This window comes from Brassica napus, chromosome C9 (assembly GCF_020379485.1).
Source record: "Brassica napus cultivar Da-Ae chromosome C9, Da-Ae, whole genome shotgun sequence".
Taxonomy (NCBI): Eukaryota; Viridiplantae; Streptophyta; class Magnoliopsida; order Brassicales; family Brassicaceae; genus Brassica; species Brassica napus.
Window position 1 is genome coordinate 45101242 of NC_063452.1, and position 25068 is coordinate 45126309.

At 35.7% G+C, this 25068-nt stretch overlaps 5 protein-coding genes, 1 long non-coding RNA gene, 1 other non-coding gene and 1 pseudogene across 9 annotated transcripts; 3 read left to right on the forward strand and 5 right to left on the reverse strand.

Moving 5' to 3' along the window:
• The first annotated feature begins 1430 nt into the window (after positions 1 to 1430).
• Positions 1431 to 2752, forward strand: LOC106371430 (small ubiquitin-related modifier 1). Its single transcript, XM_013811498.3, has 3 exons — positions 1431 to 1669; positions 2256 to 2405; positions 2501 to 2752. The coding sequence occupies exons 1-3, from the start codon at positions 1592 to 1594 to the stop codon at positions 2585 to 2587; spliced, it is 315 nt and encodes a 104-aa protein (XP_013666952.1). The 5' UTR covers positions 1431 to 1591; the 3' UTR covers positions 2588 to 2752.
• Positions 2753 to 3573: 821 nt separating this feature from the next.
• LOC111198631 (50S ribosomal protein L30) lies at positions 3574 to 4572 on the reverse strand. Its single transcript, XM_022687423.2, has 3 exons — positions 4406 to 4572; positions 3973 to 4178; positions 3574 to 3865 (listed from the first exon to the last, which is right to left on the reverse strand). The coding sequence occupies exons 2-3, from the start codon at positions 4162 to 4164 to the stop codon at positions 3728 to 3730; spliced, it is 330 nt and encodes a 109-aa protein (XP_022543144.1). The 5' UTR covers positions 4165 to 4178; positions 4406 to 4572; the 3' UTR covers positions 3574 to 3727.
• A 622-nt stretch (positions 4573 to 5194) lies between these two features.
• LOC111209754 lies at positions 5195 to 6662 on the reverse strand (annotated as a pseudogene).
• LOC111210015 (adenylyltransferase and sulfurtransferase MOCS3) lies at positions 6633 to 9525 on the forward strand. The gene is made up of 11 exons (XM_022710219.2): positions 6633 to 6941; positions 7367 to 7459; positions 7574 to 7629; positions 7767 to 7831; positions 7924 to 7998; positions 8069 to 8147; positions 8235 to 8273; positions 8354 to 8462; positions 8558 to 8676; positions 8755 to 8871; positions 8961 to 9525. The coding sequence occupies exons 1-11, from the start codon at positions 6683 to 6685 to the stop codon at positions 9348 to 9350; spliced, it is 1401 nt and encodes a 466-aa protein (XP_022565940.1). The 5' UTR covers positions 6633 to 6682; the 3' UTR covers positions 9351 to 9525.
• Positions 9526 to 9550: 25 nt separating this feature from the next.
• LOC111210016 lies at positions 9551 to 11056 on the reverse strand. 3 transcript variants are annotated; one of them, XR_002661412.2, is made up of 2 exons: positions 10597 to 11056; positions 9551 to 9982 (listed from the first exon to the last, which is right to left on the reverse strand). XR_002661412.2 is itself a non-coding variant. In XM_022710220.2 (2 exons), exon 2 carries the CDS (start codon positions 9964 to 9966, stop codon positions 9733 to 9735), a length of 234 nt encoding a protein of 77 aa, XP_022565941.1. In that variant the 5' UTR covers positions 9967 to 9982; positions 10500 to 10645; the 3' UTR covers positions 9551 to 9732. The 3 variants fall into 3 exon arrangements, 1 of the variants encoding a protein (XP_022565941.1); XR_002661411.2 differs by having other exon boundaries at positions 10554 to 11056; XM_022710220.2 differs by having other exon boundaries at positions 10500 to 10645.
• A 692-nt stretch (positions 11057 to 11748) lies between these two features.
• On the forward strand, positions 11749 to 13703 carry LOC106407130. The gene is made up of 2 exons (XR_001281652.3): positions 11749 to 13304; positions 13383 to 13703. It is a non-coding gene; the product is annotated as an uncharacterized LOC106407130 (long non-coding RNA).
• Positions 13704 to 15744: 2041 nt separating this feature from the next.
• Positions 15745 to 17024, reverse strand: LOC111210099 (stigma-specific STIG1-like protein 2). Its single transcript, XM_022710444.2, has one exon. It carries the CDS (start codon positions 16585 to 16587, stop codon positions 16102 to 16104), a length of 486 nt encoding a protein of 161 aa, XP_022566165.1. The 5' UTR covers positions 16588 to 17024; the 3' UTR covers positions 15745 to 16101.
• Positions 17025 to 22652: 5628 nt separating this feature from the next.
• On the reverse strand, positions 22653 to 22759 carry LOC125593496. The gene has a single exon (XR_007329400.1). It is a non-coding gene; the product is annotated as a small nucleolar RNA R71 (small nucleolar RNA).
• Between the last annotated feature and the right edge of the window lie 2309 nt (positions 22760 to 25068).

Consider the following 25068-nt stretch of genomic DNA (forward strand, 5'->3'; position numbering starts at 1 on the left):
TATTAAATATATATACTCTAACCTAAAATTAAGGAACAAAATAACTAATCTATTGTTTTTTAAATAACGAATTCAACTTATATTAACACTGCTTTTAAGTAAATAATCAATTATATTTTATTTATTATTATTATAAAAAGAATAATATATGCCTAATAATTCATATATACAATTGTACTTTAATTCAAATGCAAAAAAAAAAAAAATTCTTTAAAACCCGGACCATGATATATATGATAAAATATATAATAATAGTTATTAATATTTAATGATATGTTGGAACATGCTATTATTGATATTTTTATGAGAATAGTTTTACGGTTTGTTCCAACAAACATATAAAATATTTATCAAATATAAAACTAACTGAACAAAACATAAAATATACTTTATGTTAAGCTCGGGTGTTCAGGTACCCGTTGGGTAGGGGTTGGGTATTTGAAATTTTGGTTAAAATTTATATTACATCATAGGTCTCATTCTGGTAAATTTATAAGTACGGATCGGGTTTGGATATAACACATTGGTTTTGCTTATAATTTGTATTACATCATAAAATCCATAAAGTAACTACATATTATTCTGATTCAGGTTATATGGGTTCGGTTTGGATATATCTAAAGTTAAATCCAAAATTTTAAAGCAAAACATAAGAAATAAACTTATTTATATAGAATTGGATATCTAAGATACTTATTGAAAATTTAAATACTTATTTTTAGATATAATTTCACGATGGATATAAAACTGAATATTTGAAGTACATATTTATGTTTCAAATATTTATATTTGTGATTAATTTGGACTTTCAGATCATTTTCAGATTTTTTAGGGTTTTTGCTTTTTCGGGTTGTACATTCGGGTTCGGTTAACAATACTTCGGGTTCGGATATATGTTGTACCACCATACAAGACATATTTTGGGATTTCTTACATTTCGTACTGAGTATGAATCGTTTTTTTTTGTTTTGAGTTCGATACAGACTTTAAGTTACTAATTTTACGCTCATACCTACTTTAAATAAAGAAAAAATGTCATTATATAAATTTTTGCCAAAAATTATTCCGCGCTTTAGCGCCGATCAAAATCTAGTTCTAATTTTAAAACTAAGTCTTCATAGCACTAACACAAACCTTTTATAAAATGTAGTAGTCTTTTTTTAGTTATAGTGATAGTTGTATTTTCGAATTAATTAGATTACGGTGATATTTTCAAACTTTTGAAAATAATATAGTATGATAGGTCTACAAAATTATATCATTCAACGCAAGTGTTTTTTTCACGCTCTGATCAGAAGAGTAACAAACCCAGATGAAAGCCCGTTTACTCAAAAGAGAGCCCATTAAGAAAGCTAGATTCCAAACGACAGCGTTTCGGTTTGGATTCGACGGTCTCTCAGCCGTCAGATGATATGCGACCAATGATCATCAACCGTTCGATAAAGCCAACAAGAATCCGATGCGACCAAGAAGTAAAGTGGTTTAACTCTTTTATTTATTCTCTGAGAGTCTCAATTCTGCAATAGCGGCGAATCTCTCTCAGGACTTGATCGTGGCTTTTAGCTTTTCGGGAGAATCTGATAAAAGGAAGATGTCTGCTACTCAGGAAGAAGACAAGAAGCCCGGAGAGCAAGGAGGAGTTCACATCAATCTCAAAGTCAAGGGCCAGGTAGCGTCGATTGTGCTTGTCTGTTTCCGTTCTAGGGTTTTAGGTTTCTCTCGAATATTTATAGGCATATGTCTAAAGGAATCGTTTTTATAAGTTTGTGGGAAGTGTATCAGTACATTAATTGATAAAGTTGTAAGCTTTTGTTAACAGAGGCAGATGTTTATTTGAAAGTTGTGAATAATGTTTTGTCATAGATTGTAGCAATCAAGAACTTGTTTGGTACTGTACATACCGATCGTTTGTGGAGATGGTACTTATCTGTTTATAATTTATCAGTCTGTGTCTGTTTTAGTGTTGTGCTTTATGCAAATTATGTATTTGGAAGTCTTATGAAAGCTTTTCGTCCTTAGGCATTTGAGAATAGAGCATATTATGAGTATTCGATTCATAAAGTTTTTCGCTTCTTATGCAAATTGGCCTGTTGTGATCACCTTTTTCCTTCTTATTTGAGTTTCACTTGTTTGGCATTTTCTGAACTTGTTGCTTGTTCGGTAGTCTAAGATTAAAAAAAAAAAAAAAACGTTAATGGTGATGATTTGGAGTAAGAATCATTAAAATATTTTCTTTTGTTTGGTTATTGAATTAGGATGGAAATGAAGTCTTCTTTAAGATCAAGAGGAGCACTCAGCTGAAGAAGCTGATGAACGCTTACTGCGACCGTCAATCTGTGGATTTGAACGCAATTGCTTTCTTGTTTGATGGGCGTCGTCTCCGTGCCGAACAGACTCCAGACGAGGTCTGATCACACACTCTCTCTCTAGCTTTTTTTTTTTTTTTTTTGTGTTTCGAACTGTATAATTTGCTAAACCCTGAATCTTACACTTTTATCAGCTTGATATGGAGGATGGAGATGAGATCGATGCAATGCTCCATCAGACCGGTGGTGTTGCAAATGGCATGTATCTGTTCTGCGTCTAATGGTGTTTTATGGCTTTCGCTTAAGACGGTGTGACATAAATATATTAATGGACAGTTTTTTCGATAAGACGTTGTGATATCAAATAAGTATATTATATTATTATTGGATGGATCCTACAGTACTAATGGATCGCGCTTTGCTTAATGGATTTTCTATTGATTCAAGAACTAGTAGCTTTAAACAACTAAAAGCTAGTCTCGCCGAGTCTGGTTGTTGAAGAATGTTGATCCCCATGTTTCCCATGGATTTATCTCTTCTTCCCATGTAAAGTTGCACGCTCGTTCCTTTTTGTTTCACATCCGTTCTCTGCCGAGAAGAAACTCAAATACCTGATAAAATTTTATAAAATTATTCTCTGCCATCGTTGATATGTTTCGAGGATGCCTTGATGAAGGATTTAGTAAAGAGAGCAGTATATTCGACACAAGACCTTGATTGGCTTGTGCTCACTGCTCATAATCTACGACACTGAATGACTAAGGAGAGGACAACTAGCCTTCTGCAGACACATAGATATACAACGTACGGGTTTGGAGCCAGCCTGATCACGCTAATTAATGACAATGTGTTCTGCAATTGGCGTCTTCTTTGCCATGGCAGAAGTGGAGGGATATATCAAAATGCAGAGCGAATCCGTTTCGGTACGACTATTGCAAGATATATTTTGCAATAGCCAGATTACAGCAAGCACCGGGGAGTGGTTGGTTTTATAGAAGCTAGCCGTTGGATCACTAATATCCGGGCCGCTGATTCTGAGCGTTTCTGAATGGGAGAGTAAGCAAACCAAGAAGCTTTACCAGTCAAGATTTTGTATTTTGTACCTCAAGATGTTCTTCAAAGACGAAAAAGGACTCGCGCACCTTAGGTTTTATAGTTTTCGTATTGCATAGTAAAGATTTTATAGTTTTCGTCATATTAGAATCCTCTTGTTTTTGTAACCAAAATAAAGAATGAGAAGCATACAAAAGTAAGAATGCTGATCATGTATGTTGACAATAATCTCATTCCAAACATTGAAACACACAAAAGAGTAACCAAACAGATGGATTTGACAAAAATGAGAGCAAACATACATAAGTATCCAGCGTATACAAAACCCACTGATACCCACATTTCTTATTACCATCCTCTGAAATACTCTAAGACATGTTGGATGAGCCTGTTGCAGGGATTGAATGACTGACAACAAGCGGAGGGCGGAGAGCTTTGTGGTTGGCTTCAGCTTCTTTGCGAGCTTTGAACATCTCCTCCGTCTCAACAACAACCATCCTTTTAACCTGCTCACCAAAAGAAACTCGTTTGAAGTCAGTATCACGCTTGAGAGAAGAACATGACATGTGACAAAGTGAGACCAACAAAAAAAAAGCATACGCATAGGCAAAACCTGTTGAATCATTCCTCTAATGGAAGAAGTGTTAGAGTGCAAAACAGTGCGATGGCATCTGCGGAGTCCCATAGCCTCGAGTGTACGCCTGTGAAGCTTCCTGGTTCCAGGGAGACCTCTCACTAAGGTTATGTACAAGCTCTCGCTCCATTGAATGGGCACCTGTGCTTTGAATGCTCTAAACCCACTCATCCTTTTATGTCTCTCTGTTAACCAATGAGAAAATCATCACAACACACAAAATAGCTATACATCATCACTAAAGCATGAGTCAAAACTTCTCCACAATCTTAGCCAAATCAAACAGTCAGCTTCGATTTTCAAAAAGCAAAGATTAAATCAAATTAGTTACAAATTTGGTGTCTTGAATGATGCTCAATATGAATCTATCAGAAATAAGGATTCAGAGACGGTGTTGGAGAGGGAGATATACCTGGGGGAAGCAGATACGAGAGTTCCGGTGAAAGAGATCGGCGAGGGTTATTACCTGAAGACGGCGATCAGAGCTCGGATTTGTTTGGCAAAGGGTTTTTGGCTAATATCTTCCAACGTTGGGTTTCTTCTTTAGGCCCATTAATTAGTAATCTCTCTATTATATTAACTGCCCCCCCCCCCCCCCCCCCCCCCCCCCACCCCCACCAATTCAATTAAACAGAATCCTCTATAAGTTTTTTTTATATGGTATCTTTCGATTCTTTACTTCTCAATCTTGGAATATTTGATGAAACAGTCAAATTCCATTTGCTTTTTTTTTATTGGGAACTGACTTTTATTTTTACTAAAAAAAATAACAGAATTTTTTTAAAGAAAAACCGTAAACCTCAATTTATTAAAACAGGGTGATCATAACATATATTTTGAAATGTAAAACTACCATTATTTATGTTTACCACCACAAAAAATACATTTCCAAAAATATATTCTTTATTAAAAATCAAAAGATTCTTATACACTTGTTTTATATATATAATAAATAATTATTTACATAAATTAAAAAAAATATTATATATTTTTTCAAATTCGAAAATTACTTTTGAAAGTATTTTAAAAAGTTTTTTATGTTTCTTTAAATATTTATTTATATTTTTATCAGAATTCTAAATTTCACATTTCAAAAATTCTAACCCACATCTCAACTTTAAACTTTAAGTCTAGATTAATTAATCCAAGAATTATAAATATCTTTTTTCTTTTTAAAAAATGAGAATAAAAGAGATTAAAGTAAACATTGAAAAATGATATTACTAATATGATAACTTTAACAATTTTCCAACTATTTTATAGTAGCGGATACAAAACTAGAAAATAAATTAATGAACTTAACAAGCAATGCTAACTGACAAAAAGCACACGCACAACATCGCTTCTATACATGACTCGCGAGATATATACAAAAAAAACACATGACTATTTTTATTACATACAAACATAGATTATCATCTCCATCATATCATCTTCATCATGTTCCTTTAGACGTCATCATCATCATCATCACTTCCCTTCTTGAGATAGTCTCTACTCTCTTTCTTCTCTTGATACTCCTTTCTCACTTCCTCCATCCCGGCCTCAGAATTACTGGATACGTTGGTCGTCGCCTCTGCTCGGTCGTACGTCTTCTCCACAGTCTGGCTCGCAACACCTTGTCTCGTGAACTCCTCCGCTGTAGAAGGAGCTCTTCCTTCTTCCCTAGCTCCCTCCACTCGCACTTCCTCTCTACATGTAGAGAAATTTTAAAAAATCCCCACACACTTTTATATATATATGTAGTTAGTTATTTTATGAAAATAAATATAAGCTTATCGAGGATATATATATTTATACCTTAAGGTAAAGAGAGTAAAGACATGTTGATGTTATATTAGGCTTGGAGATTAGTTTTGGATTCACATAAGTTCTCAACATTTTGATTTTCTTCGGGGAGAGGTCACTTTTAAACTGCAAAGTTAGATCAGATCAAACCATAGATGGAGTTTTATCTGATCAGTTGAGTTGGGTTCTCTCCCACTATAAAATTTATGCATGATGGTGTCTCACCAACGGGGTTATGGTTATGATGCCACGTGTGTGTCTTACGTGTTAGTTTGATGGGCCGTAGTGGTTTAAATTTAAATGGGCTTCGGGATACATGATCTGAGTAAATCATAAAACACTGACTATGGTTTTTGCCTTGGATATATAGTAAAGCAGTCAATGTCTCATGTCACAGCGCGGACCACATACAACTGTACAAGAACGTCCAGACAGGGGACCGTGGTTTGGTACATTGACCATCCCGATTGTAATGTGTGGGAACAAAATTTTCTTTTTATTACAAGAAATTCCGAACCGAAACCCATAATTTTCTTAAGACATGACAAGAACCGTTTGTTTTATCCATTTTCCGTAGCTGCTAGACGCCAACTTTGCACCTCTATGTGAGTGAGAACAAAATTGATGTTAAAAATATAGACGAAGCAAAGTATATTCAAACATGAACAAGAATCTGCATCTGCAATGCCAATGAACATTTACAAATTTGAGAAGCCATTCTTGTATTTTGCTAGAGAAGACTAACGAAAAAGCCGTACCTAAATGTATTATGTCCGTATAGAAAAAAACACACGCCGTTATGTGACACGTGGACACAGATTCAAAGCATGAATAAAAACAGTCAACGTATTATCCCGTTGACTGACGTCGTCTTCTTTACTGCTGCTCTAGGGTTACCGGGATGGCGGCGAACGGTGGGGATTCGTCGGAAATCGTCCGTGAACTGAAAGAGCTAAAGCTACAGAAAGCGAAAATCGAGCACCGTATCTCTGCTCTCGAAGCAAAGCTCCATGAGACGGCGGCGGTTGAACGCTGCGATGCCGTGTCTAACGGTTGCTCTGTTCCAACGGAGATTGAACACGGGCTTGAACATGGGATGTCTCCTGATCAGATTTACCGTTACAGTCGCCAACTGTTACTCCCTTCGTTTGGTGTTGAAGGTACTCTGTTCTCAAACACTCAAATGCATTTACGTTTCTGTTTTTGAACTGTAATCAGCTAGTGACGATTGGAGCTGAAAGTTGAAAACTTTGAATTTGATTTCTTTTGTTTCCCTTTGATTGATTTGATTCCACTTGTAAATTTTAGATCTTCCAGAGATTAACTTACCGATGTTTGAATGATATCTACTATGGAGCTTGGTTTTAAGGAGAATCTGAATACTATTTGCTGCTTTTTTGATAGCTTTTTTCGTATTTAGAAGTAAGAAAAGTCTATGGAGTCTAATGTTAGGTGGTGTGATATGTTGCCTCTGTGTATATCTGCATTTGGTCAATACCTAGTTTGCTTGTTTACTCTGCCTAATGACTTTCTCAGACCAATCTTTGTTGACCCGTTTCTGTTCTGTGTGTTTGTATAATTTTAGGGCAGTCAAATCTCTTGAAGTCCTCTGTACTAGTCATCGGAGCTGGAGGGCTTGGTTCACCTGCTTTATTGTATCTGGCAGCTTGTGGTGTTGGTATCTTTTTTAGACTCTTACCTCAAATCTGTCCCCTATATACTCTTTTTTTTTATTTCTTGCTTCTCTTTTGATTATGATTTCCTGGTTACCTTTTCGATTGTATTCTTCTAGGTCGATTGGGTATCATCGATCATGATGTTGTAGAACTCAACAATATGCATAGGCAGGTACGAGACTTGAGAAAATTCTCCTCTGGCAGCTCTTTCTTTTTCTTGGCACACTCTCTGGTCCGTGAACTGAACAAAAGATACTACCTTATGCTGATTGTTATCTTTTTTTTTTTTTTTTTTTCTTTATCCTCCAGGTTATACACACGGAAGCATTCATTGGTCACCCCAAAGTGAAATCTGCTGCTACTGCTTGTCGCTCGTAAGTTTAAACTCCCTGAGGATTAATATACTTTTGAGAACTATGCTCACCTCTACTCTCTTGGTCTAATCACTGTGCTTTTTTACATCCAGAATAAACTCGACGATCAAGATTGATGAATATGTGGAAGCTCTTCGCACATCCAATGCTTTGGAAATCCTCAGCCAGTATCCTTAGATATGTAGACATGCTATAGAGTGTTGAATGGTTATCTGTTTCCTTAACTGTGTAAACTAGATATGATATCATAGTAGATGCAACCGACAATCCTCCAAGCCGTTACATGATCAGCGATTGTTGTGTTCTCTTAGGAAAGGTGAAGCCGTCTTTTGATTTCTCTTTTATGATTTCCATTTTTATACATAGTCATAGTCACAACTATTGATGTGTGACTTGTATACAGCCTCTGGTGTCAGGTGCTGCGCTTGGAATGGAGGGGCAGGTATCTTAACTATGACAAGCCAAGTTGTTACGTTACTCATTATATAGTTGTTAAGCTACATGTTTTATGTCTTCTACAAGCTTACGGTCTATAATCATAAAGGAGGCCCGTGTTACCGTTGTCTATTTTCAACTCCTCCACCGACAACAGCGTGCCAAAGATGTTCTGATAGTGGAGTTCTTGGAGTAGGTACATGAATGGCTGTTTTTATTTCTTGTTTTTCTAACGCAAAACAAGTCTCTACAGTTTCTTCATTCTTGAATTGTGGTTTTTGGTTCTCTCAGTTCCGGGTGCTATTGGTTGTCTACAAGCGCTAGAGACTATTAAACTCGCTAGCATGGTGGGCGAACCACTCTCTGAACGAATGCTTCTTTTTGACGCTTTATCTGCAAGGATCCGCATTGTAATGTTTTAAAACTTGGCATTTACTTCTTCTTCATTAAACTCAATCTAAGGTTAAAAATCTAACCAAGTCTCACAGGTCAAGATCAGAGGCAGGTCAGCGCAGTGCACAGTTTGTGGAGACAATTCATCTTTCAATAAGCAGCAGTTCAAGGATTTTGACTATGAGGAGTTCACTCAGTTTCCTTTATCTGCGGTATTGTTCTCTCTTTCTTTCTTTCTTTTATCACACTCATTTTCAACAACATTTTTATATATCTTTAAACTGCACCGGTTTGATCATAGGGCCCGTTGAATCTACTTCCTGAAGAATCAAGAATCAGCAGCAAAGAGTTCAAAGAAATCCTTCAAAAGAAGGAAAGACATGTTCTTCTAGATGTTCGACCTTCTCATCACTATAAGATTGTCTCTCTCCCGGATTCACTCAACATCCCCTTTGCAAACTTAGAGGCTCGGTTAAACGAGCTTACTTCAGCTCTGAAAGAAAAGGAAGATGGCCATGTTAACTCAGGGTCTTGTGCAAATCCGAGCCTCTACGTTGTTTGCAGGCGAGGGAATGACTCACAGAGAGCTGTTCAGTATCTTCGTGATTCGGGTTTTAGTTCAGCTAAGGATATAATTGGAGGACTTGAGGCTTGGGCAGCTGAAGTCAACCCCAACTTCCCCAGTTACTAGATAAATGTATCACTAGTTATGTCATGTTACCCTGTCTGAATTACATCGTCACTGTTTTGATCTCGTAGTTTGATTCTGTCGTAAGAAAAGTTGTTATTTATGTTACGTAACCTTATTAAACCCATGTTGAAACCCTGTTTGATTTACATGCTATAAGATACCTTGTTGTTTGGTTTGGTTTGATCATATGAAACAAAGAATATAATAATAATTTTTTTTATTGATGAAACAGTGCGACTCAAGAACCGTTAAAATCAATTATGAGAAACAAAGCAAGGTTCATAGTGCCTTGAGCAAATGCAAAGTCTTAAGCCTTGTTGAGATTTGGCTTTTGAGGAAAGGAAAGAGAGAAAAGAAGAAGAAGAAGAGTTGGAGTACGCAGTTACTTCTTCTGGTTGTCGATGTTATTATTATCATGGGAAGGTTCTTCCTCTTGCTCGTTAAACCTACGCTTGAACTTGGCAATCTGGCCAATGCTTTGAGCCAGCTGACGCTTAGCTCCAAAGTGATAGACTTTGCCAACATGGTGGATCCTTGTCATCATGACGTGCATCAATCTACCGCTCTGTGTCACATAAGAGATCCATTGCATCTGTGGATGTATTCCCTTCTTCATTGTCCAACCAACAAGTCTACAAAACCAAAAAAAAAAAAAAAACATTCTTTCTTCAGTTTCTGTCTAGATCCAATCATATAGCCCTTAAAGCATTTGATTAATCTCTAAATGAACAGAGTAACATATGAACACACTTAAGGTTTATCAAAGATACATGAACCAAGCAATACACATGAAAAGATTACAATAGTGTAATGACAAGGAGTTAGTCACTAGCTATTCACCTCTATGATGGCATCCCTAACTTATAGCTACAGAAGGCAAACCAAGAAAAAAGAACATGAATTTGGATACAAATCTCCAGAGTAATAAACTTCTGATTTCTAAAATACATTTTATCGAACACCTACAACGCATGTCCTTAGTGGGTGAAATAGCTACACATTATCGACGGTTTTAAAAACCCAGAATCAGGGCCCTTTTTACAATCGAGATCGGTAGGTTTAGCTCAAGTCAAACGAGTAAAAAATAAAAAATAAAACATAAACTTGAGGAGAACATCAAAAGAATTGAAAAATGAAAATTTAACCCACCGAGGGTGAAGACGACTGAGAAAGAGACCGAGAGAGAGGTGAGGAAGCACTTACGTAAGTAAAGGTATAAGCTTTGAGAGTTATGGAGTTGTTCTACCTTCGTCAATGGTGATGCAGAGGAGGAAAGTGTATGCTCTTGCTTGCCTCTTTGCTTCACTACTCCAATATGTCCGACTAGGGCCTAAAACAAAAGCCTCAAAGACCCTCTCGTTCATTTAGAGTGTTTGGCTCAAGTCGAACGGGCCAAATAATAATATTTTATCAACTCTTTCTTTTTTTTGAAAAAAAGGCTTAATATTTTATCAACTCTTGGTAGCAATTCTAGAGTCAGTCGTCCCTCCTGATCAATTCTCACAAAGAACTTGTGTTACAGTCACCTGATTCTTCTTTACATTAACAACTAGCTAATAACCCGCGCCTTTCGCGGAATGTGATTATTAGTTTCGTTATTTTTTAATAAGCATATATTAATATGTTTAATCTGAATATCGGTTCAGTTTTAGGTTGTTTTTTTGTTTTAATCTCCTAAAATATAACTATCATTTTTAATCAATATTTATTTGGTTTGTTCGATTAAAATGTTTGATTTTTTGGTTTTTTTCCTGTGATAATAAAAAATTACTATTATTTGTTTATTTTCATGTTATGAATCTTAGATAGTCGTGATGTCGAAGCAATGGTTTCATATTATAGTTTCTAAACGGATAATAGTTAAAAAAAAGAAAACAAAATTATTAAGACAAATCATTTTACTACAATTTGGTCGATAGTGAAAGAAGCATTAAGAAAAAAAAATATTTTAACTTAAAAAAAAATAGATATTTCAGTTGTGGTAAATACTTAGTTATAAAGTGCTCACGTCAATGTGCACATGTATGTGTATGTAAAAGTATATAAAGATGGTTAATAAATATATAAAAATACTGTTAATTAATATTAAATTATATTTTTTTTCAAAATAATACATGAAAAATAAAATTCTTAAAATGAAATTATTTAAAAACAAAAATATTGTAAAATTTATATAAACTATAATATATAACATATATATAATTCTTTAAATATATGTATATATATGCATATAACAGATCAAATTGGATATTCGTTCCTATAAATATTGATATTTGTGATTTGCATTTTTTTTACGGATATTGCATTTTAGTATTTGATTTGGTTCGTAGAGTAACAGATATCCAGATTTTTCGGTTCGAATCAAAACGGATAACAAATCGAATCAAAATTTATGAATAATTTGTCCAGCTCTATTCACAAACAGTAAAAATAACGTAAAGAAGAACCATGCATGTGAGTTTTATATTAAAAAAGTAAAGTAAATAGTGTGAACATATTTATGCAGAGTTTGGCTGAGAAGCTCTATACATGTGACATGTGTCCATTTTAGTGTGAAAACATTTATTACAATGCTTATACACGTAACATGTGTCCAGCTTAATATAAACACATTATTACAATGCTTCTCCTTTAATATATAAATGATTCTCCTTTAATATATAAGAGATAGTTGCCGCCAGCAGTCAGCAGATCATCTTCCGTGGACCTCTTGGTAACTGTTTCTTTCTCACCACTCTCATCTTTTTTTTTTCTCTCTTAGTAACAAATGTTTGATGGAACATTCGGTTTTAAGAGCACCTCCATCGGTAGTAGTTAGTGGAGGTCCTAAAGTAATTAAGGCCAAAAAATAAATGAAAAATCGTTTAATTAGGCAGGAGCGCTCCTCTATTAAGTGTCTGAAGGAATGCTTAAGGACCCTTACGTGGCGAGTTTTAATTTGATGGCTCATGTCTCTCTCTCTCTTTCCTCGCGAAATACTCTTTTCTCTCTTCTTCCTCGATTCTTTTCTTCGATCTCTCCATCTTCTCCGTCAATTCTTCTGTCTCTCCATCTTCTCCGTTGATTCTCTGTCGTTTTTGATATCAATCTTTCTCTCTGTCGATTCAATGATGATTTTCTTGATGATCTTGAGGAAGTGAACTCGTCTTGGATTCTTGAGAATATGTGAGCTGGGTTTTGTTGAATTAAGCTCTTGTGGATGTGATTTTGTGAAAACATGGTTCTAGTGTATTTTCTGAATTGGGGGTTTTGGTTATGTTTCTGGTTAATCGATAGCTTGATCTGACCTAAGGAAAAATTTTTCACCTTTGAGTAGCTGGTTCTTGACCTTTTTGAGAGATTGATTTGGTGCTTAGTTTTAAAGTCATAGAAGCTTGAATTGTTGGTTTTGCGGAATTGAGTTCCTTCAATTGATCTAACCTGACAAGTAGTAGAAAAGGTTTCACCTTTGAGTAGCTGGGTTCATGACTCTTTTGGTAGCTTGATTTGGGTTGAAAGATCGCTCACTGGGTTCATGACTCTTTTGGTAGCTAGTTCAGAACTATGGCTGAAAGTTCGCTCATTGGGTTGATAAAGCAAACGAGCCCGAGTTCAAGAAACAGAAACTCGAACAGCTCCAGAGAAAAAAACTTATCACTCTGTTCTTCTTGCTTTCGAAGCAGAGACCTCGGGAACATCATCACGCGTAATGCTTTCTCACTGTTCTTGTTCTTCTTCTCTTTTCCATTTGATTCATGAGGTTATAGTGTGCTCGTATTCTTCTGGGAGGTTCTGTTATAATTCTCTCTACTCTCATCTTCGTGTGTGTGTTAGAAACTATTTGATTCTATGTTAAATTCACACCATTGGCAGGTTTCTATTCTAGTACTCTCTGCTTGCATCTTCTTGCGTATAGATAGAAACTGTTTTATGAAACTCCACTATTGAGAAGACAATAGAAAGTACTACTATAAGGTATATCATATGAACATGACTGCAGACTTCTGAAGCACTTTACACATTAATCATTGGGTTCATGAGCTGTTTTTCTAGTTTTTGCAGTCAAGGATTTCTGATGTAAGCTATGAAGAGCGGGATGATCCTGATGGTGGATTGAAACACAAAGGCTTATCAGGTGACTCGTAGTGAGATTCACTTTACAATCTGTCTGCAGGTTTCTTCCTGTTCCATTCGTCGATACCATCTGATAAAACTTTTTTTTCTTTTTGAGAAAACCACGAGACTATAGAGACGACTGCCTGATCAAACTTATCATAACTCTTAGTTCATTCACACTTTTGATCAAACTTCATGTCATGTATGCTTTTCTTTCATCTTATAATAAAATCATTCAACTTTCTAAAAAAAAAAAAATTTAATAACCTCGATGAGGTTCTCCCATTGAAGGAGTAAAATTTAATTAGATTAACAAGGGTTCTTAAGTTTTCAAATCACAAAATTAACTACTAAATAATTCATCAGAACCCTACATAGTTCCTTACTAATGGAGATGCTCTAATGTTTTCTAGAGATCCAATCATAAAAAAAACAGTTTGAGGACAATAAACATAATAATCTCAGGATATTTTTTGGCTCTTTGGAACCACATGTTAACTACGTTCATTTGTCCATTTGTCATCGTCCACTCAAATGATTTATTTAAATGATCCAGTCAAATGATTCATCTGGATATTATTCGGACGGTTCGTTTTTTCATCCAAATTGTTCATCTAGATGGATCTAGATGGATCATCTAAATGAACTTATGTTCGTTTGTTCATCTCTATTTTCATCTATATGAGTTCAGTAAGCAAATGACTTATATACCATTGTTTTGATTTAATCATATTTTATTATTTTATCTTTATTAAATTAGATTAATTTTTATTAATTAATCAAAATATTATTATTTTAAAATATAGATTTGGCGGGAAATAAATTTGGGTTTTGAAAAAAATATAATTTTATGGTTTTGGTGAGAAAATAAATTTTGTGGTTTTGGCAAAAATGTGTTTTTGCATTTTTGGCGAGAAATGCGTTTTTGCGTGGTTTTAGGGAAAATGCGTTGTTGCGGTTTTGGCAAAAAATACATTTTATGATTATGGCGGGAAAATACGTTTTTGGGAAAAAATACATTTTGCAGTTTTGCGGGAAAATAGTTTTTTTTCGCGGTTTTGGTAGAAAAAAGCGTTTTAGCGTTTTTACGGTTTTGCGGAAAAATGCATTTTTGAGGGGAAATACGTTCAGCAGTTTTTGTGGGAAAAAGGTTTTCATGGTTTTGGGTTGTAGATGATTGATTATTTACTAATTCTCACCAAAACATAAAACAAATATCAAACTTGAAAAAGTAATTGTTAACCTTTTCTATTATTTTCTTAACTGTTTTTTTTCTTCTGAAAAAGGTAAAACACTTTATATATTCAAGTTGGATTTCTTAAAAATTGTTTCATATAATCACCTTTAACAATTTTAGATGCAATTTTAGATTTTATTAAATTATGAGAAAATGTTTACTAATTGATTTATTTCATGAATTTGATTAATAAGATTTTTAAACCGACTGATTTTTATCATGAATTTTTTTTGTTTTGAAAATTATAGTAATTTTAAAGTTAGTTTTATTTATATATTGCTATTAAAATATTTTAATTTATAAGATCTATAAAGGAAAAGTATTTTATGTTACAAAATATATTAAGTTACAAAATATTTTATAAAAATAAATTAAGCCGTAGAAAAAAGATTTTAAAATGAAAATTAATATATAGAAATATTTTTGGTAATTACTAAACAATTTTGTATACATATTTTGATCCCGGTAAGAAAAGATTCGGCTCCGCCACTGCATACAGAGGACACAAAAGATTAACCAAAGAAAAAACAGACTGAATCCAAACACATCTGCAGAGACCCCCGTCGAGCAAAGCTTCTTAACTTCTGAAAATTCAATGAAAAATACTTATTGAAAATGTCCACGGCCAAACCACCAGTAAACCACTTTCTCCTTGAAAGGAAACACCTCAGAAACCCAAGCAACCAAAACTTCATATTGTGGCAAGAAAGGATCCAAGAAAACACTAACCAAACATATACTCTCGAAAGCGACTGGGTCAAAAACGACCGTTGAATGCCTAGGTAGAGAGCTTTACGAAGAGAACAAGTCACGCCTAGATCAGACAGAGAATCCATGAGCAAAGTTTAACCGAACCTCTGAAACACCAAACACAGCAACTTCCATAAGAAGAAGACAAATTGCTAATGTATGTCACTCGAAGCCCGTCAAAGACTCAATAAGAGAAGCAATGGAGTCTTCTATATTTTCTTATGTCAATTTTTTTTCTTTAGAACTATGTCATCTATCAGTTTGTACTAATCATATATACTTTTATGTACATCTGTAAATGTCAAGATGTGCTGAGAGGAAAGAGATTTTATTTTATGTATAAGTATAACAACATTATTGATGATTTACGAGTGTATATAATATAATACACACTCTTATATAAACTTACTAAAAACAGCAATAGGAGTGGAAACGAGATGTTCCATTTTATTCGAAGACATTAAAAGTAGAAAAAGTTATCTCTTTTTTATATACCCCTCAAAACATTATGGGAATCCAAAAATACACACAACACAACACTTAATCAATTATGAAGTAAATAATTAATTGGAACGACCTTTTCTTTAATTAGCGTCCAAGTAAATAAATCATCCCTATATTTTACTTAAATTTGTTTTTTTTTTCTTACGGTAATGAATGATTGATTCATCACGCGTAGTTACAGAGACCGTAGACGCAGAGCTCGCCAAGATTGCATCTATGGTTACACTCACCGCAATGGCGCTTATCGTAAGCCACGTAAACGCACTGACCGCGACAGCACGTTTGCCCGAATTTGCATTTGTTCTTACATGCCCCGCAGTTTTTGTCGTCGGCTGATAGATCCATACACTTGTTGTTGCAACAAGCCATTGTAGAGTTTGCTCCGGTGCTGTAATAGCTGCTGCTGCAGATCTCTGGCTCCTTGTGGCAATGGTCAGCTGCATTAGGGTTTCGGGCTTTAGGTCCTTGGCCCTCGTTGACCTTTTGGGCCAAGAAGCGACTCGGTCTGATCTTTACCGCGCCTGGCGGTGTAAGATCCTTAACAGGGTCTTGGAGTGAAAATGTTGCGGTCGTGGTCGTGGTACTAATGACGCCGACCGTGATTGCGATTGTGAATGCTATTGCCACGAATATCTTCATGAATTGAGCCATTTTCTCTTGATGTATGAGTGTGTTTTGTGAGTTAGTTAGAGCTCAAGAGATAGAGAGATATAGTTCTTCGTTTCTTCTTTGTCTCTTTCTTTGTCTTCTTCTTTTGTTGTTTATGTGAATGTGAAGAGGAAGAGAGCGAAATTGTTTTGTGAGAAATTGAGGAGAGGGTGGACTTAGTGTTTATAGTTGTGATCGAGACGAGTTGACGCGTGAAATGTGGTTAAAAAGGCAAAGAAAGGTTTCAAGCGATCTATTTTTTATCGGGGAGAGGGGCGTATCATTCTTTAACTCTCATTTCAGTTGAATACCATTTTATGGGCATGTATATGCACATGCTTATTTGCTTACGTTGAGGTACATATAGGCGTTTATAAAAGAAATTAAAATGCGATTACTTGGAGTAAAAACTTGCGTGGTGTTTGAAATAAAAACGAGTTAATCTTAAGTACTAATGATTAACGTAGTACTTCCAGCACCACTTGTATATACTAAAGAACTAGATAATAAAAAAACATTAAATCTGTTTAGTCAAGATATTGGTTCGGTTTTAAGTTTTTTTTTGGTTTTTAATCTTCTAAAATATAACTATTATTTTAAATTAATATTTATTTTAGTTTATTCGGTTAAAATATTTGATTTTTTGGTTTTTTCCGGTAAAAACCAAAAATTAATATTATTTGTTTATTTCATGTTATGAATTTTAGATAGTCGTCGTCGTGTCGAACCAATAGTTTCATATTATAGTTTCTAAACAGATAATAGTTTAAGAAAAAGAAAAGAAATTTATTAAGATAAATCATTTCACTACAGTTTGGTCGGTAGTGAAAAAAACATTAAGAACAAATATTTCAACTTTAAAAAAAATTAGATACTTCAGTTGTGGTGAATACTTAGTTACAAGGTGCTCACATCAAGGTGCACATGTATGTGTATGTAAAAAGTATATAAAATAGTTGACAAATTTATAAAGATATTTTTAATTAATATTAAATGACATTTTTGTTCAAAATAATATATGAAAGATAAATTAAAATTAATTTAAAATAAAAAGGGCCTTGACATTAGTCATTTTTCATATAAAGAAAATAAAATTATATCCGTAAATAGGGGTGGACACAGATCGAATATCTGGGTATTTGGAAGCATTTCGTGTCGATTCGATCTTTAGCCACCTAGATATTCGGTGACTCGGATATCCAAAATGTTTTAGAATTTTAAAGAATATCCGATTTGATCCGTAAATAAAATATAATTTTAAAAATAATTGAAAATTTTAATAATAACATTTTATTACAAAAACAAAACATTATTTAAGTTTTTAAATTCCAGTACCTAATATAATAAATTTAATTCGTAAAAATATTGTAAAACTGATATAAAGTATAAATCTATAATTCTTTACATATATGTATATATATGCATATAACAGATCAAATTAGATATTTGTTCCTAAAAATATTGGTATTTGTGATTTGATTCTTTTTTGGATATTGTATTTTAGTATTTGATTTGTTTCGAAGAGTTACAGATATCCTGATTTTTTGGTTCAAATCAAAATGGATGACGAATCGAATAAAAATTTATGAATATTTTCCTCAACTTTGTCCGTAAAAAATAAAAAATAATATATATTTATATAGTTTGGCTTTTGATTCGTTATCTATTTTTATTCGAACCGAAAAATCCAGATTTTATTGGAACCATGTATGTGAGTTTTATATTAAAAAACGCAAAATACATAGTGTGAACACATTTATGAATATAGTGTGAACACGTTAGCATATTTATTATCAAATCATTGTGAATCTGCCACGTATCTATTATAGTGTGAATGCATTTATTACAATTCTTCTCTTTTAATATATAAGAGATTTGCGTGATCTATCATTTATTAAGCATGATGGGCTTGTGTAATTTTGTTTCTTTCTCTTGCTTTATATTGAATGAATTTTGAAAATTTGATTTGTGGTGGAACATTTGAATTCATCGAAATCATTGTGTTTCAGCATTACAATTTAGAATACATTGTTTTTTGAAAGCCATTTTAGAATACATTGTTGTAGTGAACGGTTTTAACATTGTTGTAGTGATACTATGATGAACATGTGGGCTTGTGTATTTTTGTTTCTTTCTCTTGCTTTATATTGAATGAATTTTGAATATTTGATTTGTGGTGGAGTATTTGAATTCATCGAAATCATTGTGTTTCAGCATTACAATTTAGAATACATTGTTTTTTGAAAGCCATTTTAGAATACATTGTTGTAGTGAACGGTTTTAACATTGTTGTAGTGATACTATGATGAACATGTGGATTTTACATCTATAGAAAATGGCTATCCGATTAGAAGATCTACTTTTTTCTTGTCAAAGAGAATAAATAAACTATATAAATATGAACACACAAAATAAGAAAAAAATCATATAAATTTTACGTTTATATGGGCGAGGGTGACGAACCATGAGTGAATCCCTCGCATCGCCTCATGGGCCGGTCCGAGCTGATTAAGGCGAGATGCAAGGCGAAGCAAAGGCGTTCCTCTTACTTATATTTATCTGTAATTTTAAGTTACTTATAATGATTTTACATTTGTTGTGAAATACCGCGAACCACTGATTTATATTTCTAAATTAAGCAAATGGCAGGCTATACATCCTCTAATAGACACTTGCTTTAACTTGAATTCTAGAATTCGACCCTTATACGCCCAATCAAACACGATTATATATTTTAGTATAAATGAAAGGCCATTGTACATTGTAGTTTGTAGCAATAAAATATTAAGACGAAGGTTAAGTCAAAAACTTTAAAATATGACACATTTCAAACAAACAAAGTTTTAATTTCGAGAAATATGAGCGAGCTCGTTAAAATTAAAGTGCATTTCTTCATTACCACAAACCCTATGTTCATATCAGAAAACATGTTTGGTCTGAAAAATCAATCTAATCTTAAAAATAAAAATAAAAATTTAAATTTAATATATGGAACCATCTAATATGGTCATATGAAACTCGTGAAATAGAAAATACCGAACCGAATCAAATAATGATCGATGTAGGTAGTAAGTTGTGAATAGAGCTAAAGTGAACGTCCAAGAGATTCATGGGTAACCGAACTAGTGAGTTGTGAAATATATCGAAGGAAAATCTTGACTAAATTAAATGGTCAAAATACGTCCATAAATCTTAGAATCAGTGTTTGTTTATAGTTCAAGAAACCATGGCGAGAGGTCAACGCTTTGCTCCAATTTGCTAAACTATGTACAAACTTTACGTCACAAAGGTCAACACCATTCGATAATCTACTGTTTCTCTACGATATCTTTCTGTTGCATAACTATCAAGCCACACGCATACTTCCTTTTGCATTAATAACATACTAGTATCTATTGATTGAGAGTTTAATACACACTAATTTATTAGTACTAATACTATATGTTATAAAGTATATGCTATTGAAACTCGTGAAAACAATGTGTGGTGTAGGTAGGCTGTTCACACAAGAGCTTGCATATTCCTACTAGCCTCATTAATTTACACAAAAGGAGCTTCCATTATTTTACCAAACGGTCGGTGTCCATTGGTCAGGTTTCAACCGCATTTAGCCCGTCAGGACGTTCTATGGTTTGCCTCAGTTGCAACCTTAAAATACAACTGACTCTTGCTTCTTCCTTCATAACTATGTACACCACTACACAACTAAATGTTAAATCTTATAGAGATTCTCCTAATAAACTATGCAAATAAACAGTTTCTCTCCCGGGTTAGAGTATTACATCCAACACAATTGCATCGTCACTTAGAACTCAAATAACCTTTATACAATTAATACCAATAGTCTATGATGGATTCTAACTCATTCAAATAGTAACAATTAATTTAGATAGTGACAAGGTCTCACATGTTTAAAGAAGAGGAAAAAGACTAGATAGATCATTACTAGAGTTACTAGGTAAATAACTCGTGCGATGTCTGATATCTTGCATATTTCCATTGTCTTATCCATTCACTCATGTGCATTTTGATCATATAGGCTAGGATTTAGCCATGTTTAGGTTGTATTTTGCATACATGAGTCCTTATCAGGTATTGGAGTACCACATGGAGTTCTTGGAGACATTTGGGTGCATTTGGAGCTCAAAAGAGGTGAAAAAGGTGATCATTGGACGAGCAGTGCATGGAGCGACCTCACCGGAGCGACACCGTGAAGTCGCTGTGACACCCTTTCAGAGCGACTTGACCGGAGCGACACAGCGAGGTCGCTCGCGTCTCCATCACCCGGAGCGACTTGACCGGAGCGACGCAGCGAGGTCGCTCGCGTCTCCATCACTCGGAGCGACGTGACCGGAGCGACCCAGAGCGACGTCTCGCAGCGACCCCTCCAGGTCGCTCCCGAAGCCTGGAGCGGCCTCTCGGAGCGACTACTGGAGGTCGCTGCGCGACGTCTGATTGCTCGAATTCATTTCTACTCAAGGGCCTTTTGGTCATTTTATTATGCACGTTTTTACTTCTGAAAACCTATGTTTTAAGTACTCTTGGCAGCCACCAGACAGATTATCTTTGGTTCTAAGAAAAACCTTTGGAAAGTTCATCTCTTGAATCATCTTTGTTATTGCAATTCTGTGTTTTCCAATTCGTTGTTGTATCCTTCTGTATGATTAATCTGAAATCCAAAATGGGTTTAAGAGGAATCATGAAGAGTAGTGAGTAATCACCATTTGAATTCATGGGTTAGGAAGATTAAGGGTGATTAGGTTAGAGCTAGGATGTTTTAGAGTAGATCATTCCAAAACCTTGCTAGTAGAGTAATCATAATGCATCTTCTGAGTTAGCTTCTCAAAAGTTGATCTTTAGGCATTTCCCACCCAAAAGGTGTTCGATGAAATGCCTGAAACAACTCTTCTAAGCTTTTAGCATATTTTGCCAAAGACATTTGTTGTTAGAAATGCTAAGATAGCCTTAGACCTGTTAGTAATGATTGCTTCCATATTATTCAACCGAAGACATTTGTTGTTTGAAATGTGTTAGTAAATGAACATTCATCTAGACATAGAGTTTGTTTAGAATCGTGTCTAAGCTTAAGGTTGATAGTTTGATTGTTCGTTTGCCATCCTTAGTTCGAGAAACTTGATCACCCAAGGTCTAATTCCTATGCCCATGAGTTATCATTTCCTTAGTTAAGAAAGTCAACTCCTTTACCGTTTTTATTATTCTGAAACTGCATTAGTAATAATCATTAGTTTAGAAAACCTTTAAAATCATCGGTTGCACTTAGATTAAGTAAGTACTTGCATTCTCAGTGCTTGAAATCCCTTGGAATTGGTTCGACAATCATTTATACTACAACATTTGTCTTAGGAGCCTTGAAAACTCCTAACATCAAATTGGCGCCATTGCCGAATTCTAAGTAGATTTGAACATTGAGATTTAGTCATTTGCTTGAGGCTAAGTCATTTTAATTTCCTTTAGTTACTCTCCTTCTTCACCTCCCTTTAATTTATAGGTGTATGAACTTGAGCAGCAGGGGTCCATCAAACCTAGTTCCAAGAGCCGCAGACATCAGAGCTTTAGAGAGAGAGTGTGCTAGAAAGAGAAGAGAAGAAGAGCAACAGTCTCACTTGCAGAGAATGGATACTGATATGGGAGACATGCATCAAAATGATGCCAACAACGTTCCTCAAAACCAACAGCGAGCAGCTCGACCCATTGGCACTTATGACCCCCCCAACATTCATGGTCATAGATTGGGAATCCGAGCACCAGCTGTAGCAGCCAACAACTTTGAGATCAAATCAGGACTCCTCAACGTGATCGAGAACAACAAGTATCATGGCTTGGCTCTAGAGGACCCATTTGATCACTTGGACAGGTTCGACAGCTACTGTGGGTTGTCAAAAACCAATGGTGTGTCTGAGGATGCCTTAAAGCTGAAGTTATTCCCTTTCTCTCTGGGGGATAAGGCACGACAGTGGGAGAAGTCTCTACCAAGTGACTCAATCACCACTTGGGATGACTGCAAGAAAGCTTTCTTGGAGAAGTTCTTCTCTACTTCAAGAACTGCTAAGCTGAGAAATGAGATCTCCAGTTTTCAACAGAAAGGCTTGGAAGGCTTCAGTGAAGCCTGGGAGAGATTCAAGGGCTACCAAGCTCAATGCCCACACCATGGCTTCTCTAAGGAGAGCTTGCTGAGCACATTCTACCGTGGTGCTCTTCCTAAGTACAGGGCCAGACTGGATACAGCTAGCAATGGGTTCTTCTTGGGGAGAACTGAGGAAGATGCAGAAGAGCTGGTTGACAATATGGTAAAGAGTGATGCAGTCTACAGTGGAGACCACGACAGAGGCAGTCGAACAGATGACAAGCAGACGAGGAGGGAGTTAAAGGCTCTCCAGGATAAGATTGACATTCTCATTGCTGATAAGGCCACCCAGAGCAGCTGCACTTTGTTGGTAACCCAAACAAAGAAGCCACACCTGTTGTCCAGGAAGTTGATGGTTTGGAAGGGCAAGAAGAGCTCTGTTTCATCAACAACAATGGTAGCTGGTACAAGAAAGAGCCAAACTTTCAGTACAACAACTACCAACAGAGATCTTACCCCAACAACCAACAGAGTGGTTATCAGCCTCGGAACAACCAGCAAGGCAGCTATCAGCCTCAACAAAACCCTCCTCCCGGTTTCAACAACAAAGGACAACAACCTGCCCAACAACAACCTACTACTTCTACCTCTACTCCTCCAGTCAGCAGCACTGATGCCCTACTAAAACAAATCTTGGAGTCTCAGACAAGAAGTGAGAAGCATGTTGGCTATGAGTTGAAAAACCTTCACGCAAAGATTGATGGAAGCTACAATGAGCTCAACAACAAGTTCAGAACCTTGGAGAACCAGTTTGCTGCCATGAACACTCAACAAAATCGCCAACAAGGTTCTTTACCTGGAAAATCTGAGCAAAACCCCAAGGAGACCATGAAAGCTATCACCCTCAGGAGTGGTAAGGAGTTACCTCAGAAAGCTCTCACCAAGGATGCTGAGAAACAAGGTGAGGGGGTTGCCATCAACATAGATGATGAAGTGGTGATTGTTGATGAGAAAATCAATGATGAAATCTTGGAGAAGATTGTGGAAGCGAAAGGTAAAGGAAAGGTTGGGGAAGAGAAGAAAACAGTGAAAGATGGTGAAGTTATTACTCCAGCAAGTGAAAATTCTTTTGTTCCTCCTCCTATGAACCCAAACTACCATTCCCTGGTAGATTCAAGAGGCAGCTGCTAGAGAAGTACAAAGCTCTATTTGAGAAGCAAATGAGTGAAGTTCAAGTCACAATGCCCATCATTGATGCTTTCATGCTAATTCCTCAATATAGTAAGTTCCTGAAAGATGTTGTAGCTGCAAAGAAGAAGGAGATGGAGGGCATGATGATTCTCACTCATGAGTGCAGTGCCATCATCCAGAGGCTTGTTGTTCCAAAGAAGCTAGAAGATCCAGGATGCTTCACATTACCTTGTGCTCTTGGACCTATGGTATTTGATAGATGTCTCTGCGATTTGGGAGCTAGTGTCAGCTTGATGCCTTTATCTGTTGCTAAGAAGCTTGGTTTCACTCAGTACAAGAAGTGTAGACTGTCTCTGGTATTGGCTGATCGTTCAGTGAAGTACCCGGTGGGTATCTTGGAGGACCTCCCCGTTATGGTTGGAAAATATGAGATCCCTACAGACTTTGTGGTGCTTGAGATGGGTGAGGAAGCTGCAGATCCTTTAATCCTTGGAAGGCCTTTCTTAGCTACAGCAGGAGCAATTGTTAATGTGAAAGAGGGCAAGATTGATCTCCACTTGGGTAAAGGGCATGTTCTTCACTTTGACATCAAGGAGGTAATGAAGAAACCAACAGTTCAAGGGCAAGTTTTCTACATTGAAGAGATGGATGCCCTTGCTGATGAGCTCCTTGAAGAATTGTCAATAGAAGACCCTCTACAGCATGCTTTGACGATAGAGAGGCCAGCTGAAGTGATTCAGAACCTGGAGAGTGCTGCCTATGGGATGATGTTGGATTCACACAGAGGATTTGGTAGTAAGGATCAGTATGAGGAGCTGCCTCAAATTGTCCATCAGGAAGCCTCGGTCATTCAACAAGGGGACACCCAGCAAAACGACTGGAGCGAGCTTAAGGCGCCTAAGGTGGAGCTTAAACCTCTCCCCAATGGTGTAAGGTATGCATTTCTTGGTCCTAATGGAACTTATCCAGTCATTGTGAGTAGTGAACTTACTGAAACTGAGCTATCTGAACTTTTGAAAACACTTAAAAGATTTAGAAAAGCAATAGGTTACTCACTTGATGACATCAAGGGAATATCACCCTCTTTGTGTATGCATAGGATACATCTTGAGGATGAATCAATGACTTCTATCGAGCATCAAAGAAGGTTAAATCCTAACCTGAAGGATGTTGTAAAGAAAGAGATTCTTAAACTCTTAGATGCTGGT